Below are 21086 nucleotides of genomic sequence, written 5' to 3' on the forward strand. Positions count from 1 at the left end.
ATCAGCTGACAGTCTGAGGTTACAATCTAAGACAGAGATAGAAAAACAGGATCTATTCTACATAGAATATGCTTTTTAAAATTTTATTGTTTAAAGGGCAAAATAAAAGGGAATAATGCACATCCACCCAAGTGAAGTTTCCATTAAATACAAGACTCAAATACTTTGTAATAAAGATCATCCAGCTAAAAACAGAATATTTGATCAGTAAAACAACAACAGCAATTTGACTTTGAGTTTTATTTCAATAGGCACAATTCATTCATTGTCTCTGGGAAAACTAGGCTAGGTCTCGATGGGCAACAGTCACAGTTATTAAGCAAGTAAATACTCCGCCACTTCCATGCCCTCCTTCACTTCTTTATGTCTTCAGTCTCATCTGGCTCTCTCTCTTGATGCTCTCTTTCCCACCTCATTTCTTTTAACTCTTGTCTGTACTTCCGCTCAATGAACCGCTTCTGATGGGCCATCTGGGGAAAGTTATCTGACACAGGAGATACATTTTATACTTAATAAAAGATAGCCACTTGTGCAAAGAATGATGCAAACTAACACATACACACAACGTACACTTATATCCATGTATGTAGCTGTGTTTTACTTTTGTTATTCAGAAATAAACAGGAGTCTGGATCAGCATTCCCAATTCTAGATTTCAATATCTGAGGTGATGAGTATAAATGGTACCAAAATATACAGAAATGTTAAAACACAGATGTGTGGTTCTGGAATGTTCCCAACCAGATGCTTTAACACTGTTCTCCTGGCAACAAGTGATTTTTTGGGAGAGATTAAAAGACACCATACAACAGAGTGGTCTATTTTTGAAAAGCTCAAACCAAAGCTTCAGACACATAGTGGTAGTATATATCAAGAAGTAAAGTTTCTGAAAAAAGTCAAAAGGATCTCGGAAGGACAAAAGGAGGCCACATTCTAAGTCATTATGTTTGGCAATTAATTCTATTTTTAAAGTTTACCAGGAAAGGTCCAAAGCCCATACCTGTAAAAGTAAATCAAGTAGAGAATTTTGATTTGATTAAAGAAAAACATTACTCAGTGGCACAGTTGAAGCTATATTTAGTTTGATACTTGACACTGTAAAACAGTGCTGACACAAGGAAAATCTGGACTAAGATTTGGAAATTTTATAAGTTACCATTTATGGTCTAACTTTTGTGTAGCAATGAAGAAATCAAGTGTAGAACAGAAATAGCCATTTCATATACTTAGTCACATACATGTACTTAAATGACAAAGGAAACGTGTACCGTCTGGTAATGCAGAGGCTCTGCCTGGCCAGCTGAGGGACTGCTGTGGGCAACAGGCTCTTCTTCCTTATGAAGCAGAGCTGAAGGAGAACATGGCCTCTTTGGGCCTGGCAAGTTAAGTTTGTGTGTCTGTGTTTTAAGGGTGAAGCATAATGAGTGACTTTATTTACAGTATATTGCTAAATTCTTTTATACAGTGTTCATTCCTCACCCCAGGTTAAAGATGGGTCAGGGAGGTGAAAAAAAAAAAAAAAAAAAAGCAACAGGCAGTGATTCAGTAAAGACCTTACAGTGATTTTTTTTTTTTTTTAATATTTTGTTTTTAGGTGTAGTTGGACACCATACCTTTATTTTATTTATTTTCATGTGATGCTGAGAATCAAACCCAGTGCCTCCCACGTGCTGGGCGAGCGCTCTACCACTGAGCCACAACCCCAGCCCCCTTACAGTGATTTTTAAACAAGAAGAACACAACATTTATATTTTAGAAATAAAACAGTAATAAAATCCTCTTCCCTAAATAATACCGAATTGATTTCTTATGTACTATGTAAATCACAGGTTTCAAATATTACAAATACTTTCTAAAAGAATAAATAAAACCCAAGAAGTTAGTTGTAAAACTAACTTCATTTTTATGAAATGAACCCTATTTCTTCAGTAAATACTACTGTAAAATTTGCATTTTTAAAAGAAAATCCCAGTATTGGTAGACTTCAAGAATATGTCTAGATAGCCTTTTTCCCCCTAAGAAGTTATATACTACATACACACATAACAAAAACATGTATACACATTGCACAGATAGAAAAACATTTAAAACCATTCCATCATCTACCCTTACAATCGGAGACTACAGGTATGTATCAATGGGTGTACTTTTTTTTGTTTACTACAATCTAAGCATTTCCCTATATCATTAGTCTTCAAAAATATAATTTTAGTGGCTACAAAATATTCTACATTTGGATGTAACAAGAGTTGGTAAACTATTGCCGTAGGTCAAATACAGCCCTTTAACTGTTTTTCTCAATAAAGTTTTATTGGAACACAGATGCATACCTCTTAGTTTGCATACTAATTATGCCTGTGGGCCACTGTGCCAGAGTTGAGTAATTTTTAAATTCGGTGTAGCCTGTGAAGCCTAAAATATCTGTCCTTTTATGAAAAATGTTTGTCAATTCCTGGAATATACTATAATTTATTAAGCATTTCCTTAATATTAAACAAAGTTTTTTAAAAATATTATAAGTCAAGCTATGATTACCATGGTATGTGAACCCTAGTTCATACTTCAATTAAATCAAATAATTTGTTCAAAGAGTATAAACTTTTTTAAGGACCTGACACATATAGCCAAGTTGCTTTCTAGCAGTTTAAACTAGTCATTCCTACCAGTATGTTTGTGGAGGCCTGTCTCAGAACAGGTGAGCTTTCTGCTAAAATTGATTAAAAAAAAAAAAAAAGCCTCCAAAGACAAAGATAACCTCTAACAATTCTGTAACTGGAAAATGGAACCTTAATTTTATTTCAATATGTGATTGTGAATATATATATAATGGGTGAAAAAATTCCCAGCAGATTCAATGTAAAACTCTCAGTGAAGATTCCATGGACATTAGATCTTGGCTGCACTGGCTTCTCCCCAACCCAACTACCTCCCTGCTCTCCCAAACAGGAAGGCACTGTCTGTGGTTACCACTTGGGTCTCAGTCCTCTTGCCTTTCCTGGAATCCTTCCCACAACTGAGTGTCCTGGGCCTCTTCACTCTTGCTTCCTGAAGTTCACTCTCTCCCACCTCTTTCCACTGGGTACTTGCAGCATAACTGAACTACATTATCATGGTGTGCCCACACGTCTGCTTAGAAGAAAAATGGCTCGCACTCAATTTAGAAAAGACCATGCTGTCCCTTCCATGGTCAATTATGAGATTTAAGTTTCTTCAACCCAGGATTTCCACTCTTGAAATCTATCCCATAGAACTGAAAGCACCCATATATAGACATTTATTTTGACAATGATAAACACGTGTACACACGCAGAAACAAAGTATTCATCACAATAGTAATAATTTAAAAAGCTGAATAAAAGATAGCACATCCATAGTGGGAAATAGTATGCAGTCATTAAGAAAGAATGGAGGGTCTGGAGCTATTGCATAGTGATAGAGTAAGCAAGAGGTCCTGGGTTCAATCTCCAGTACTGAGGGGGAAAGAAAAGCAGGAAAAAATGGATTGAAGTATTCCCTTTGACTTGCAAGATTTCCCATGATGCATTACTGAGCAAGAATAATGTATCTCATGTAAGATTTTAGTATACAAATATATGCAGAAGCATGTAAATATTCAATTTAATAAAACAATAAGCAAAAACAGAAAAGAAAAATATTGATGTTTATACTTTTACTTCTGTATAAGATTATGGAAGTATAAATATATGGGTGAAAACACAATAACCTCATGTTCACATGAGCTACATGGGCTGAGAATGCAAAAAAGGAAAATGACAATCAAAATGCACTCTCAGGAATAATTGATTTTTAAGTTATAAGCCCATTTTATACATATCTTACATTTTACTGTACTCTGTTGGAGAATAATTATGAAGAAAACAAGATCACATTTTATCAGTACTTACCATTTTTCTACTTCTTCATTTTCTCTCCATAAAACACTCATTACACTATGAACATATAATTATAGAAAAAGAGATAGGCTTACATTTTTCAAGTGCATCCATTGCTGCTCCCATTTCTGCTTGCTGAATACTATTAAATAAAATAAAGGTGAGGTACCCTTTAATTTAAAGATTATTTTTTCAAAAACACAAGTTATGGCTATAAATTATTAAGGCTGATTTTCATGTTTGGTGCATAAAATTTCATGTGATTTTTCTATTGTGAAGTATTGAATTGTGCAGATAGGAACATACATAAGAGCATGAGAAATGTCTTTTATTTGCATAAAGCCTATTTAAGATACTCATTCTACACTTTTCATATGCAATAAAATGTCTTCCATTTATAATAGGTCTGAAGTATTTATTGCTTAAGGTTGAATACTCTCAATGTAAAGTTTAAAGAGGAAATAAATAAAATAGAGAAACAAGATATAGATTGGAGGGGTCAAAGAAAAGCGATAATACACATAATTTTTTTTTTTTTAACAAAGATGAGAGCATTTCCACAAAGTTCAAATGAGATGTGATAAGAAATCAAAGGTCTAAGGACTATGTCATGCACAACATGGCATATCTTACATGTCTAGCTTGCATTCATGTGTACTCAGACTAAAACTGGATAGAATTGACCTGTGTACCAGCAAAAGTGGCTTTCTCTAAGTAAGCAAAGCCTCTTATGTAATGGCATTCCCTGTTTAAGGAAGTTTATAAAGTTCAGAGGTTGGCTTGGTGGGGACATTAATCCTTGGGATTCACTTTATTATTATCCTCAAACACTCCACACTGTAAATTAGCAAGGAGACTATAGAATTTAAAAATACCAAGTAGGGACTTCCTTGCACACAGGACAGTCATTCCATGAAATTTGAAGTATTTTTTTCCCGTACCTTGGTCCTTTCCCACAGCCTATTCTTTCTCCCTTGAAATAGACGGCCACAGTATAGGTTCTAGCATGGGATGGCCCCACTGTCTGCAGAGTCCTAAAGTGAAATAAAAGAACATTAATTATAGAAAAGCACTAATTAATTTCTCTTGCTACTATAAAACTCCAACAAACCCCATGTACTTATTGCCTAGATAAAGGGAGGTAAAAATAACAAGTAACATGAAAATGGTAGAAAAGGGAGAGGGGTAAGTTTTAATTTGTCAAACTGACCAAATACTGAGAGCTTTTGAAGTAGCAAATTTTTAAAATTCTGTACTTCATTTTTATATTTTTCCCAAAGTAATATGAATAGCATCTAAACACTCACAGTGCAGTGCAATATACTTCCAACTGACATCTAAGTGTGCATATTTAAAGTATCATAAAATTTAAAAAGTTCTACTGTGAAAGTTAACAGCTTTAGTCTGTTCACTGTTTTTTCAGTGCTTATCACAGCTAAAACCAGCAAACATTCAGGTAATATACCTCAGGTCATGTCTGAGAGGTTTCACATTCTTTATGGATTCTTTCTAATGTCTGATATTTTATCAAAGAGATCAGAAAACATATTTAATTTCTGAAACATCTACGATCATTTCAGAGGTACATTATAATGCCAAGTACACAACACAATCACCCAAAAAAAAAGCTACAGGATTTTAATGAAGTAGTCCAGATTTCAAATACAGTAAATCTGATAACTTCAAGGAAAAGGGAAATTAAAAATAACCAACAAAGATAATGGAATGAATATAGTAATCATGAAAAAACTATGTAAAACAACCCCATCATCTTGATAACAAAGAAGAGACTCATCATGTACTCCTCTGGGGGGGGGGGAATGAGAAGGGAGCACAGCAATTTCCCTTGTGTTCCTAAACTCCAAGGGATGAGCATGCAGTGCTGGCTTCTCCAGCATGCTGGCTTCTCCAGCATGCAGTGCCTGGCCTATGAAAAGTTTATCATCCTATTTAGTTTATTGAACCTTAATTATCACTTTGATGAGGAAATGCTTTGAGCCTTTCATATAATACAGCTCAGATATTCATTATGCTTATTAGGCACATATTAAAGTGCCATTTCTAAACATTTGGGCTTCTTTCCCCAATAAATAAAGGAAATGTTGTTTTTGTAGTGACAGTTTCTTGGCACAATTCGAGTAGCTTGCTGTGGGGTGACTCAACCTTCTCCTGGACTCAGTTTTGCTTTTAGCAAAAAACCTATGAACTGTTCTGAGTATTAAATAAAAATATGAAAAAAGATTTAAAATTCCCAACTGCCACTATGTTTCTCCTTGAGTATTCTGAAGCTTGAAAAGTCCAAAGGAGGGCTTTCATTTCATATGGAACACACATACACAAATGTGTGCTTGCAACCACTTCTGCATAGGCATGGAGTAAAACAGCTCTGAAAATACATTTTTAAACATCCCTAAAATCACATATCAACAATACTTTAGGATGAGACCTATGTACTTGGATAATCCCTTCAGTTTATAATTCCTCTTTAAATCACCTTCTGAATCAACATATAAGTGTCACAAGACGATTACTTGTCTTCAGAGTCAAACCCACTATCATCACAACTGGTGGATGTGGTAAGTGACCCATTACTTACCTTAATTGCTCTTGAATGACTTTTGGCTATTACTCAGAGTGAAAAGATACTCAAAAGTATAAGGCTGCTTTTGATACAAATTCTAAGAAAAAAGCTTTTAATATCTGAGTAACCCAGCAGCAGTGAACAACTGCCCTGCTTCTCACAGTGACCACTGGGGGAGACAACTTATCTGTTAGGTGACAGAGACAGAAGCCAATAGGCATTCAAGGACAAGAACAGAAAAGTACCCAAATACTGCTACAAATAAGCACCCAGGATCTTCTAATTTAGATGCAGAAGTTGTGCTAGGCTGTGTTTCTAGATTAGAAGAAATAAGAAGACAAACATAAAAATGTACATAAGAACAATTCTTATTTTGATCTTGTAATTTTAGTATGTCTTCCTGCCATGCAGTAGTACAGAGAATTTCAGAGCTGCGAGAAGGCACAGAGATAAATGAGAGATAAATCATCCATAAATGATTTTAGGGATGTTTAAAAATGTATTTTCAATGCTGTTTTACCCCTTGCCTATGCAAATACATGGTTCCATCTTACTGCCAAGATGGAGAGGCCCAAGAAGTTTCTCTGCTGGGTCCAGTGTCTCACCAACAGTCAGTAGCCTTGATCCTGGGCTCTCATCATGATCAAAGCACATGAAGATCAGTTAAGCATACTGGTCCAGTGGTCTACAAGCAATGAGTACTTACTTGTACAGGGGAATGTCTGGCTCTTTCCCTTCTGTCCTAAGTGTCAAGCAGCACTGCTGTAGCTGGGATTTGGGGTCATTCCAATCTTGATTCAAAATGAACTCCTGTGGTAAGTTCCCAAAACGCATTTAGTAAAGGGTTCTGGAATCACCAGAAACAAAGTATACCACACATTTAAACTTCATATAAGCTTACTTTTAATCGTGGAAAGAAACAGACATTCATGAAAGTATGAACGTATTCCAAATCCTTATCAATGTACAGTGCTGCAATAAATGCTGGAAAAAAAATAAAAACAAATATTCACTGCAATTTATCAAAAAGAGCAAAAGACCTAGACTTTTAAGCAACATATTAATAAAGTTTTCACCTTCCAGGCCCTTTCTATTTCAGCATAACCATTTCATCTTTCCTTAAAATTCTAATCTTTATCACTAATATTAGCAGCAGCAACATCGATTGTTATTAAGATGCAAAATCACAGAGTACAAAGGCCAAATTGCAGTTAGCTAAGGGCTAAATAAAAGACACACAAAAGGCTGCTGTACAGCAGGGAAGAAAGGGTACCTGAGTCCACAACCACATTATATCTAACAAATCAAAATGCAGCTTGAAGAACAACATATTCAGAATGTGTAACATAACATATCAGAATAAACACATTCTTGAGGCCTACTACTCCCATCATTAATCTTCAGATCATCTATGTTAGAGTCCCATGTTAAAATTTCATGAACAGAAGACGAAAATTTTTAAAGATCTAATCTGCCCACATTAAGAAAAATTTAGTACTGGGATTAATGACAACATAACTATATATACAATTTTGCATTAATAAATGGTGAACTACTAAATATAGATAAACAAACATTGGTTACAAAGATGATGCAATTAAAAAGGAACTTTAACCACATAGACAAACAGTAGATTTAAAACAAACAACAGAAAAAACAAAAGAGAAAAAAATAGCTTTCATTGAGCTAAAAAGAAAAATGCTCTTGATTTCTCAACTAAATTTTTATATAATCTTAATCTTTCAGTTACTTTTATTCAGTTGAAAAACAATTCCTTAAATTGCCTTTGTACTTTTTAAATAATCTGGTTTTCTACATACTTTAATATTTGTATATAATTGCAATTGACAAAAATATTATAACAACAATAACAACAAAATTCTAAGGCCTGCAATGGTCTACTTCCTTTGAGATAATATCTGAAAAAATTATTTATGTAATCCTTTAGTTAGCAACAATGGAATTATTTATAATGCAACTACACCATATCAGAAACTGCAAAGTGGAACTGTGAGCTCATTCAAAATAATCGATGAAAATTTTCGTCTTTTGTGGACAACCTATCCCTTTTTCTGGGCCACTTTATGAAGGCTGCTGTGTGGCAAAAAGCTATGATTCACAATCACCAATCTTTACATCTGTTACTGTGTCACATAAAGGGATATGATGGCTGAGAGAGGGAGGACTATAGAGGACACTACCATTGAACAGAGAGATTAAATGTAAATGTATTATTCACATCTTAATTTCAAATCATTTTCTTTCAAACAAGCTTTGATGAAAAGCATAAACAAACAAACAAAAAAAAAAACTAAAAGAGAAAAGAGGTTTCTTTAGCCAAAAAGTATAAATGAGGAGGATAAAAACTGGTCAACTTGACTTAAACTTTGAACTGCAGGTTAAGAGAAAAACTTTACCCTGTAGGACTCACATTCTAAAAGGTCTGCCAAGGTCTTGGTCCTCAGCGCCACAGGCCTCTTGGTTTTGTCATTAGTTATGGCGTACTCCTGCATGCCCAGCTCCTCTGCCACCTTGGCTTGAGTTCTGTTATTCACCAGAGAACTTCGCAGCAACTGGTCAGAAGGATTGGAGCACATAAAGAAATCACTTCACTTTTCGTCTAGGGCTTGCTCATATGTTGGGCCGAACCAGCCCTGAGAACATCTCATGACAGGAACACCGGGTCTCCATCCTCAACCATTTTCCTTGGATGATGTGGAATACTCCATATGTTCTCTGCTTCTCCTCCATAACCCATTCTGTTCTGCTACCTGGATTTTACTTAACACTTAGATTTTTACTTGTTTAGTAGCAGTGGGGTAGGGTTGGGGATATGCTATAATATGACAGAAGGCCAATAGTTTCTATCAAGTTTAATGCTATTAAATAAGGAAGGATTAAAAATTTTTAAAAATCATTTTTTCTTAAGTATTATGTACATTCAATAGAATATACCCCCTTTGAGGGAACAATTAGATCAATTTTGAAAATCTTATACATTTCCACTGCCCCAATTCCCTGTACCCCTAGGAAATCAATGCTCCCCCAACCAGCAGGCAAACAGCCTACTTTCTGTCACTGTACATTGGTCTTAAGGAAGGTTTCCTAAAAGTCTAAAACAAACATCAAATTTCAGGGCACAGATCTTAATTTTGATATTATAGGATTTAGAGAAATTATGTTTTAGTAAGTAATAATGAAAATATTTAAATTATTTATGTACATTTTTCCTTTTATTATTATTTTAAAGATTTATGCTATCTGAATCTCAGTTTTCATACTTTGATCCTTTATCTTTAAACAATTAAAATTTTCATATTTCAATTTCAGGAATTCAAAACAAAAATTTCTACTAAGAATTTCAGACAGGTAAGAGTCCTCTAAAAACTATCCAAGGTAATATTAGATACCACCTAAAAATTATGCAACCAAGCTGTCACAGAGGTATCCACAAAACAACCTGGTTTAACACTCACTAGGAGAGAGGTGGGGAGGGAACCTAGGAGAAGGTGGGTAGATACAAAGATGGCAACTCCCCAAACAAAAACTGAATTATGCCCAATCTCCAGGATTTGGGGAAATAATGAACCTAAAACTACAATGCTTCCTATGATAGATATAACAAATTCTTGGTCTCTTGAAGAAACCTTCCTGAACACAGAGCAGGAGCAGGAAGCAGCTGGGTGGTGCTGGTGTCATGCCCTCCACTGTTCCGCATCACACTTTGTTTATTAGATGCAAGTTTTATGCTCTATGGCTCAAAAGTGTCAACAGAGCTTATGAAAATCAAGATTTATTCTCAATGCTTGATATTGAATCCTTCACAATAGATAAATAAGAAACAATATGTTCTTAATTTGTCTGACAATGATTCATGAAGCAGAAATACAGCTTGATCTTTAAAAGCCATGCTTGTTGTTGAATTTTAGACTATAACTCTTTGCCTGTCTCTGCTCCCTTCCTCCTACTTCCCCCTTAACTCCATCTTTTCTTCAATAGAGTGTTTCATTAAAATTAATGTCCATGCCAGAATTCAAAATTAAAAAGGAAAAGTACAACCAAACATGGTGGCACACCCCTGTAATACCAGCTACTCAGAAGACTGAGACAGGAGAATATCAAGTTTGCTGCCAGGATGGGCAACTTGACACCTTGTCTCAAAATTTTAAAAGGGCTGGGCTGGTGATGTAGCTCATGGTAGTGTTCCTGAGTTCAATTCCCAGTACCACAATTTTTTACAAAAAGGCCAAGCATATAATGTTGATAGAAGACCCCAACAATAAGGAGACTACAGTCCAATATCTTATAATTACAGAAGACTTGGGCTGGAAGGGATGTATCTTTTCTGGATTAGATTTCAAATTGGAGGGGGAGGGTTCTCAAAGCAGAAGCCATGGGGGAACAGGAATCCTATTTTGGGAATACAGTTATGCTAACCAAAGGGGGTCCTCTCTGAATATATGCTTTTGATGAGGGAAGAAGACTCTATAGGCTGCTTATATGGAGTGTTCATGCCTCAGAACCAACTACTCCAATGTACACATGAGCTCATGCAAGGGTCGAAACACCACTGGTTGCTGGGCCCCAGCTGCCACCTTCCAGTGCCAGGGTTCCTGGTTCGTTGTTGTATAGTAATGCTGTCTGACAGTGAAGGAGGAAAGCAGTGAGGATGAAACAGAAGTGCTTCCAGTTTTACTTAACATAGGCCCTGTCAGGTCTTAAAGTAGCAGGGTGGCTAGCAGAAATTGAGATCTGTAAGTTCTTGCCAAAACCCAGAGCCTGAACCAAAAGTCAGTGGGGGAGAAGGAAGCTATTAATCTTCCATATTTTTGTAGTCAGTTTAAATTTGGAAAGTAAGTTCAAAAGAGATAAGAAAGACCTTGCTCTTCACCTAAATAAGAAAGTCCAAATAGTGCTTCTTAAAATTTCATCCTTTCCTTTTTTGAACTCTGCTTCAGAATGAATCTGCCAGTTGCCAAAGAGTGGGATGGAGGCAGGGATGGTAAGCAAGAAAAAAAATCCTTCTGAGGTTATGGTGATTCAGTGTTCCAGTAGTGGAGGCTGATTATACACAAGACTCTGTGCCGAAAGCCACAGAACCTGAGAGGCTCAACAACATCCTATTACTGCCCTCAGGAACAGACAGTTCCTCTGGAAGCCACATGCAAATTGGCTGTTGCAATGCACTGTGGTGGCTTCAGTGTCAGCACAGAGACCACAGGTAAATGCGGGTGCTCCTTCTGGCCTCCAGAAAGCTGAGTAGAGGCATTTCAGGGGCTCATCCACCTGGCTGTCATATCCAGTGCCTACCTTTTTCCAGGAATCAAGGAATCAGAATTTATGGGGCTGTAAGCTGGACATGTGCCTTTTGAAAAAATTCATGTAGATAGATCATGATGAATGTAGAATCAGAAAAAGCCCAAGAGGCTAGTGAGAGAAGGGTGGAGAAGAGTTTTCCAAGAAGAGGAACTGCTACAGAAAAAGCAAGGGGTCAAGATGCAGTTAGATGACTACCGGGTAGAACTGGAGGAGAAATCAGAGACAAATGAGGGAGAGCTGAGACAGGTGAGCTGCCAGGTGGTGTGAAGTCTATACTCTCCTATAGAGGATGAGGAATCCACAAAGGGGGCAGTGGAAAGGCAATCTGTTTATTTCAGAACAATGGATCAATATGAATGAATAAGACATTAAATGGAAAACCTACAGATGTTGATGCTATAAATTATTATTTTACAAAGAGAACATATCTGCTTTTTAGTTTTAGTAGAAATCTAGAAAATAAACATTAAGCGACTTAGCACAAGAGTTATCATACTGTAAACAATGCCTTATGTTAGATATTCATAGTAAAAAAAAAAAAAGCACAAGGGTTCAAACTGTGACTCTAGCATGTCATAGCTAAGTGACTCATAAAATTACTAAATATCTCTGGACCTCAATTTCCTCATCTACAAAATGGAGAAATTAGTACCCATCTCACAGGTTAGACTGAGTGAATATGCAATCTAATCATAGTGACTAGCTTGTGATAAACACACCTGCCTGATATGTTAGCTATGGTTATCCGCAATAGCATCATCACCATTGGGAAAGATTTGCTTGCTCTTCAGAAATGGGAAAAGGGTTCTAGATAGTTCAAGGAATTCCCGTGAATTTGTTTTCAGTGCTAAATGTTTTAGATAGGCATTCCCTCATTGTCTTCAACACTCTCAATTTTATCAAGTGTTTATCTATCCCTAAATTAAACAAACAAACTCTGAACAGTTTAATTTGAAATTGCTAGAAACAATGAAGAAAACTACAGTTAAGCTCTCTGTAAACCTGAGAAAAGGTCTGCTGATTTTTGGTGCAATGTCAGGGACCAGTGTAAACAATTCAAATCTCAAATTCAGGTTCTGAGAATCCTAGATGTTTCCTATTCTCTCAGTGTAGCCGCCTTTCATAATTTCTTAACCTTAACTTACGTTTCCATGAGAACAAATATATATTTATTAAGTCAAATACATACACACACACACACACACACACACACACACACACACACACACACATTCTTCCTTTAAATTCCCTATTCACTCTTGATTCTAAAGATTCTAAGCCATAGGACATGAGCTACCAGAGAGGGCCACCTAGTGTAAAATAAGTAGACTGTGATTTATTATTTTGAGGGCTTTAATAGAAGAACATGGGGTGAAAGCAGAATATACTATTAAAAGTGACAGTGATATGCCACATAGGTCTATTATACCAAGAGTGGTAGCCAGATGGTCTACATTTCCCATGATAATTAAAGAAAAGACAGTCAAATGCTAGCAGGCAGAATGCAGGTCAGATACAAAAGCCAAATTATGTCAGTGATGGAGAAATCCCCAAGCAGGAGGCAGGGAATCTATCTTCCTGAAGAGATCTTTGAGATAAGATTCCTGTTTTTTTGGATGATTTACACACAAAGCAATCTAGAGACAGCAAGTCAGGATTAAATCACTGGTTCTTAAACGTTTTATTTGTAACCCTTGCTCTCTTTCTCATTACCCCAAATCATTCCTCTAAAATTAAACAAAAAAATTCCACATGTTCATCTTGCCAGTGCATGCCACCATAGTGAACAGTTCTTGCACACAGCAGGGATGCAGACGAGCAATACTTTTTTAGCTTGGTAGCAGAGAAGAGAGATACAGATAACACTCCTACGGCTGAAAATTACCACAAGTAATAGGACAGGCATTCTGGCCTCAGTAATACTTTTTTGAGACATTCTCACTTTTTACACTGACCCTGCTGGGTAGGCTTACCCTCCAAAACAGGAACTTCAGGTTTGAAACAGAACTTCTTCTCTCCATGCTCCCATTCAAGCTTCGTTATGCTAAAACAATTGTGTAAGCCTAACATTCCTTCTAGAGTATTTTCAAGGGAAAATACCCAATTTCCAGAACAATGTGTTTTTCCCCATCAGCATTCAAAATGTGAAAAACATGATTACATCTGCGCAACTGTCCTTATTCCTTGCAAAACAAGTGTGTAAGGGAATGGCTCAATGCTACTGATGCCTTCCAAAATGAATTCCTGCAGTTGTGTGTCCTTCAATCACAGTAATGAATCATTTGCCACACTCCTCCCACCACTATGCAACTATGAAATGTAATCCAGGGCACATTTTAAATGAATTTTAATGCTTAGATAATCCCACGTATTCAATTTCTTCTCTTATACATAAAGCAATATGACACTTCCCTCCAGAGCCACTTCCTCTTCCCTCTCAATATGACTTAGGTGCCTACAAAACTCTCTTAGTTCTTCACCAAGTATGTATAGAAAGCCTACCATCTGACAGCACTACAGAACAGAGATGAACGAAAACATGCTCTCAAAGAACTTCTGGTCTGGTGCCATTGGCAGAATGTGTAAGTGCCAGAAAGGAAAAGAACACAGATATCTGACACAGAATGGTGGAAGGTCATTGGGGAGGAGGAGTTTTCCCTGTGTCCAGAAGCCATAACAGAGCTGATGTGTAAAGGAAGAGTAGAGATACCAGCAAGGGTGAGAAGCAAAGTAGCTTCTGGGTAGGAGAACCATACAAACTGAGACAAAGAACATGTAACATGAGGCTGGGCAGGTGGGCAAGGCCAGATGCCCAGGGCCTTGCTCATTCTACAGTCACTTTCTACAAAGCAACCAAAGAACATTAAGCTGGGATGTAAAGATCATTTGTTCAAAGTCAACCTCCTAAGCACTGGTATACCAGGAATTCCCCAGAAAATCAGGATGAAGAAAATGGACAAATACCTTGGCCTTCTTGGAGTTTACACTCTGGTGGGCGAAGACAGACAATTAACTGTAAACTATACACTTGGTATTAAGGATAAAATGGAGATGAGATTCCAGGCTCAGGAAGGGTGCTAGAGACAAGAGAAGAGGTTGCTTGGGTTAAAGAAGGCCTCATTGAGGCAATGACTTTGGACAGACTCCTGAAGGAGATGAGGGGTCTGGATACATAAATTCTCAGGAAAAGGATACTGTTACCCCACGAACCAGCAGAGTAAAGGCCCCAAAGCAAGTGCTTCCTTAGTGTTCTACAAGACTCCCCTGGGGCAATATGAAGAGTCTAGGAGACAGACAGAGAGCAGCAGGGAGCCAGGTTATTCAATGTACCTATAATAGCATATTTTTTTTTTACCCTTGAGACAGGAGAGCTTGGGAAATTTTACTCAGAGGAGTGATGTCATCTGACTTCCCATTAAAAATGATCCCTTTAAAGGTTCCCCCCCACTAGAAATTTATTATTGTTTTTTATCATGGAAAAGAAATTTAACAGAATAAAAATTTCTTTAAAAAAAAACAGTTCAAGGAAACTCTTTCCCTATCTCTAGGATTATGAAGGGCCCACACACATTATATAGGAATAAATGGAATAGATGATTCTGCATCCCTTTTTCTTCCTAAAAATAGAACTTTACAGGATCACCGGTTTAATATTAACCTTCCAGAACTCTTCAGATCGATGTCATTAGTCCATAGTAGCTCCAGTTTTTAGCAGCCCTTCCACACAGTTTGATTGATTATAAACTCTGATAAATTCATACTTCTCTCATTGATCATTTATTTGGTCTTTCTCTGCAAACACAAACTGTGATTATGGGTTTCAGGTGGAAGATGCATTGATTCATCTCAACAGCACGTGCTTTCATGGGAAATGCAAGTTTCCATGAAAACAGACTGGGGAGGAGGTAAGGACCAGATGGGAGAGTATAATTATAAATTAGAAAACAGTGGCTCAAATCAAGGTGATAACAGTGGAACTGCTGAGAGGTGGTCAGATTCAAGATGTACTCAGAAGGGGAAGATCACTGGGATATGCTAATAGCTGGGAGGCACAATATGAGAGAAAGAAAAGAGTTAAGGATGACTCCAAGGTTTCTAGCTTGAGCAACTGTAATAATGGAATGATTCTCATTTTTGGGGTATAAATTGTTTTATTTTGAACAGATTAGGTATGAGATGACTATTAGACACACAACTAGGAATTTGAGTGTATATTAAGATATTCAAATATACCTATATTCAATAGATATGAGTGTAGAGTTTGAGGGAGAAGTAAAGACTTAACACAAAAATCAGAAAGTAGCACACAGATGGAGTCAAAGCTATGAAAGAGAGTAAGATTCCTTTATGGAGAAGAAGTCAGAAGAGAAGAGGTCTGACAACCAAGAATGGGGGCAACTCCAACGTTAAAAAGTTGGGGAGATGAAGAGAAACAACTAAAGTGGACCAAGGATGAATGGCTACTGTAGTCACGGGAGATCTGCTATGAAAAAACAAAAAAAAACAAAACTCCTCTAGCTGCAGCATACAAAATGCACTACTGGGAGCACAAGTTGACATAAGAAGACTAGTGTAGGGAGCTAGAAAAATTACTTTGCACAGGCCTGAGACCTGGGTTTCTGAAAAATTTCTGCTTGAGACTGTCCATCTTTCAGGCACAGAACAAGAATGCTCATAAGAACACCAGAGATAAGCTTTTCAAGTAGTAGCTTGCATCCAGTGGAAAATCTGGGGACCCAGGGAACCCATTTCTCTTCAGGCACAATGTTGCATTGCCTTGTGCTTTCTGTAGACAGGATCTTAAATTTCCTACCCTTTCCAAGAGAATAAATGTTACTACTTCCAACTGGGTCTCTCTGTCAATCACATTCCTGTAACATGTTGATAGCTAGGCAGAAATTACAGCAGTGATCCAGGTGAGTGAGGCTGATGAAGAGGATGTGGGTGACAGAGACAAGGTGGTAAGAGTGGGTACATTCAAGAAATACTGGAAGAGTAACAGTAAAGATTTGTAAATGGACTGGACAGGGAAAGTGGAGAGGGAAGAGTCAACGACACTCCTAGGTTTTTGTCATGCAACACTGGATGGATGAAGAATGCACCTATTCCATTACTCAAGGAATGCTGGACAAGGATGCAGGTGAGAGAAGATCAGAAATTCAGTGTTGGACATGAACCGGGATGCTGAGGAGGCAACTAGGACTGGAGCTCAGAACAGAGGTAACACTAAAGACAGCAGCTGAAATTCTTCTGCCAATAAGGTGAAAATGCTTGTGAGAAAAGCTGCTTTGGAGAGATACTAGGAAGAGGATATGGAATAGGAGTGATTTCTAAGATACTGAATATTTCTTAGCTGTAAAGAATATGATAAACCTGCAAAGCAGGCTAAGACAGAGTAGCTAAAGAGGCAAGAAATAACAGAAGCCAATGGAGATACTATTTCAAGAAGAGAGGGAGCAACCATGCCAATGCTGATGATAGTTAATATCCTTTAAAACTTCACAAGTAATTCTGGAAGAATACTTGGGGAGAGGGGATGTGTGTACTTAAACCACACATTTTTAACAGAACATTCCATATGGCCATAATGTGAATTACCACTTCAAGCTATATGGTTTGGTTCAGCTGTTTCTCTGATAACCAGATACTCTTGACACCTAGGAAGTCTATTCCCTAATACAGAATACTACACATGCAATTTATTGCTTTTCTAAGTTATATACAACAAACAAGCTCATTCCTCATGTTTGTTTTCTTCAGAATTTAATTTTAACTCAAGAAGGAAACACTTTCTTATTCATCTAAAGGCAGTTAACTTTAAGAGGTAATATATGGCTACTTTAAAATTACATGTAAAATAAGAATACTGTTGATTACTCAGCATGGTATATGGTACATAGTAGGAGCTCAATAAATGAATGGTAGGCTTAGAAAAAGTCTAATGCCACTGTAAAATTACATCTAAACTTAACCAAATCACTACATTCTTTCTAATTGCAATATTTATGTCCCACATAAACATCTAGAGTTCACAGTTGCAAAGTAAAATACTTATAAAAACTGTAATGATGCAAAGTAGGAAAGATTTGTTATTTGCTTCAAAATAATACAGAAGACAGCACTAACAAAGTACCTTACAAACTATCACTAAGTTTCTTTGCCCAGTAAATGTTTGCTTTCTCAGGCTAATCCAAGGGACTTCTAAAGGACTACACCTTGTGCCTGGAAGAGATCATGACTGGCTCTAGGTAAGTTTTGTTCACGACTCTGAGTACATTATTGATCGGTGCCACACAGTAAAAGGAGTCCGAAACAAATAAAAAAGCTGAATCAAGTTTTATAAAATGAATCAAAAGTGAGAGGAATGGTGACCATTACACTTTACTCACAAATCAAACCTGGTCTCTGTAACTCCCTGTCACTCCACTGCGCTCTAACCAAACTGAGTTGTTCTTGACCTTCTGATTTCGGGGGGGGGGGGGGGTTGTTTGTTTTTCTTTTTCTTTTGCAGTACTGAGGATTGAAATCAGGGCCCCAAGCATGCTAGGCAAGCGCTCTGTCATAGAGCTATACTTCAGCCCAAACTTCTGATTTTTCATGACATGCCCTTGCTTGTCTAGTCGCAGTGGAGTGCCAAGGCATGGAATGCTAACTCCCAATGGCTAAATCCTACTCATATTTAAAGATGTAAACATCATCACATCCATGAAGCTTTTTTCCATTCCACAGCTAGAAAAAATCCTTTCCTAAACTGCACAAATGCAACAATTTACCTGTGCCTCTTTTTACTGTTTAACATATTCTACCTTATAATAGAGTTACTTTTACATTTTATAGTGTGAATTTGTGTTTATAGTCACATATATACACATACAGAGAGAGAGTTTTTATTTGTAGTTATTTACTTTTAGTCTCTTGTAACAGTTTTTCAAATTCATTATGAAAAGACTTGGTGTCAACTACTCTGTCTCCTCCACAAGGCCTAGCTTCATGCCTTGCACAGAGGAGGGGATCATTAAACTGAAGGAATCCTCATGGCATATTTTCATTATACACCGTTTACACAATGAAATGAACAAAGCCACATGACATGCTAAAGCCCCAAAGAACTTAGTCATCATTTACATAAATATATATTTGGCCCTTCTAATCTTCAACCTCTATTATATAGCAATCTTATTGGAGCAAGTGATTGAACACAAACTCACAGTTAAGTGTCCTTCATGGTGATCTGGGAAATGAATGAATAAGTACTCTGTGGCTACCAGTTGCATTATTGAATCACCTAGAAATTCCATCCTCTGATTGTGGCCTCTAAAAAACAACAACAACAATATGAAGAAATGAATAACTCTTGTGAATTTCAGGAAAAAAAACAGAACCTTTAAAAAGGCATGACCTAAAGAGACAATGTATTCATCTTATTTTAAAGCACAAAATGAAATACAATTCCATGATGCCCCTCAACCGAGAAGAACCTTGTGTTAACACAGGTTGAGTTTGAAAGAAGAATAAAGTGAGTATTGATTAAACAAAAACCAATTGAAAAAAAAAGACTGGAAATAGTAACTGGTTAGAAGCTGAGGCGTATCAACTGAAAAATAAAGTAAAATACAGAATATAACCCTGTAACAAAAGAAAGTTAAAAGGCACAAGATTTTTTTCCATCAAATTTATTATATTTTTATATATATATATATATATATATATATATATATATATATATATATATATATTATTCAAATCTGGGATCCAGTTTAAGAATGTTAAAAACAAAAAAAAAATTATAGTAAGACTCTTTAAAGTTTACCGAGTTGAGAATACTTGATTTGGGGGACATGAGTAAAAAAAAAAAATTGTATTAAAAAAGCAAAAAATGAACTTTTGCTTGTTTTCTTAATCATTTTACTAGTTCATCATCAAAATCGTTCATCTAGAGCAGGGATGGGAAGCCCAAAATCAGCCCCTCAGCCTGTTTCTATGAGTAAAGTTCAATGGAAGACAGCCCTACTCATTCTTTTATAATCCATGGCCTCTTTCAGGCTGTCATGAAAGAGTCAAATCACAGACCACATGGTCTACAAAGCCTAAAATATTTAACATCTGTCCCTGCATGAAAAAAGTTTTTATTTCCTTCATGTCCTCCTTAAATTTCATGAAGGAACAAGATGCATGATAATGGGACCAAAAATACTGAATTAGAGCATTTGCCCTAGTCCACACCGCTGTCTGCTGGCTCATGTCTCACAATGACTGTCCTGGAAATGTGTCTGAAATTTCAACTCCTGTGAAAGGCATACAGAAAGGTTTGGAACTGTCTCAGGTAAATGGTCACGTTGGGACTACATGAGGACTTTTAACTCACAGGGTCAGATGGTTAAATCCCACAGTTCTCAATGTGAATGCCCTTGCCAGAAGTCGAACATGAGTAAAAATTACTCCAATTGCTTCTTCAAACTCAGTAAGTTTCTGGAGAACTGGAGAAGTTTCAATAAGTTGTCGATCAGTATTTGGCTCTTGTAGCTACAGAAAAACAGAAATAAGTAAGAATCTTGAGCAGATTTTAGTTAGAAGAGCAATTATCAATTCTAGGACAGTGTTTTATAAAATTCCTTCTCCTGTGGGTAGAAATTTCTGAAATGCCAATAAAACATGGAAGCTTCTTTCTCATCTTTTAAAATGGCAAACAAACCTAATATTTAAAGAAGGCTCAAATAATATTTTCCAATCTTCTATCAAATTTCAAGGCCAAGTACTGTACACAGATAGTTCAAAATCCCAAGTATTAGACTAACTCTCCAAGGAAGCTGCAAGCTGAAGAACAGCTGGTAGAGAATATATATATCTAGTAAAGCAGCGGTTCTCCCACTTTAGCACTCTTGAAAACACTGGCAGAGCTTGTTAAAGGCAGATGGCTGGGCCCCACCCTGGAGTGAAAGATTTTGTATCTGAAGTGAGGACTGAGAATCTGCCTTCCTGACAAGATCCTGGTGATGCAGATGCTGCTGTTCTGGGGACTGCTTTGAGGCCAGTGCTTTAAGAGTTTCTTGACTGCTATGTCTTCTAGGGACCCAACTATTTGGGCAAATGAGCATCATTAAAACTGAATTCAGCTTACACTGGAGATTTTTATACCACTCGACAGGTGGTATACCACATAACAATGAGCCTTTAACAACTGGCAGAGAGCAAATATGAAAAGTATAATTAAAATGAACATTTTCAACAACTTTGGGCAACCTCATATGATTAATAAAATATTTTTTTAAAACTCTAAATTAATGTCATTTACT

The 21086-nt window shown here is 36.8% G+C and overlaps 1 protein-coding gene across 4 annotated transcripts in view; it reads right to left on the bottom strand.

The window, feature by feature from the left end:
- Positions 1 to 221: 221 nt before the first annotated feature.
- Positions 222 to 21086, bottom strand: part of Drosha (drosha ribonuclease III) — a 117512-nt gene continuing 96647 nt past the window's right edge. For all 4 annotated transcript variants that reach the window (XM_076857325.1, XM_076857326.1, XM_076857323.1 and 1 more), the window contains 8 exons: positions 20159 to 20316; positions 19002 to 19107; positions 8906 to 9047; positions 7376 to 7458; positions 7181 to 7284; positions 4835 to 4927; positions 3989 to 4035; positions 222 to 484 (listed from right to left, as the gene is read on the bottom strand). In XM_076857325.1, coding sequence (XP_076713440.1) covers positions 354 to 484; positions 3989 to 4035; positions 4835 to 4927; positions 7181 to 7284; positions 7376 to 7458; positions 8906 to 9047; positions 19002 to 19107; positions 20159 to 20316 — 864 coding nt within the window. In that variant the 3' untranslated portion in view covers positions 222 to 353. The remainder of the gene's footprint in view (positions 485 to 3988; positions 4036 to 4834; positions 4928 to 7180; positions 7285 to 7375; positions 7459 to 8905; positions 9048 to 19001; positions 19108 to 20158; positions 20317 to 21086) is intronic.

The sequence above is a fragment of the Callospermophilus lateralis genome, chromosome 5 (assembly GCF_048772815.1).
Source record: "Callospermophilus lateralis isolate mCalLat2 chromosome 5, mCalLat2.hap1, whole genome shotgun sequence".
NCBI classification, from domain to species: Eukaryota; Metazoa; Chordata; class Mammalia; order Rodentia; family Sciuridae; genus Callospermophilus; species Callospermophilus lateralis.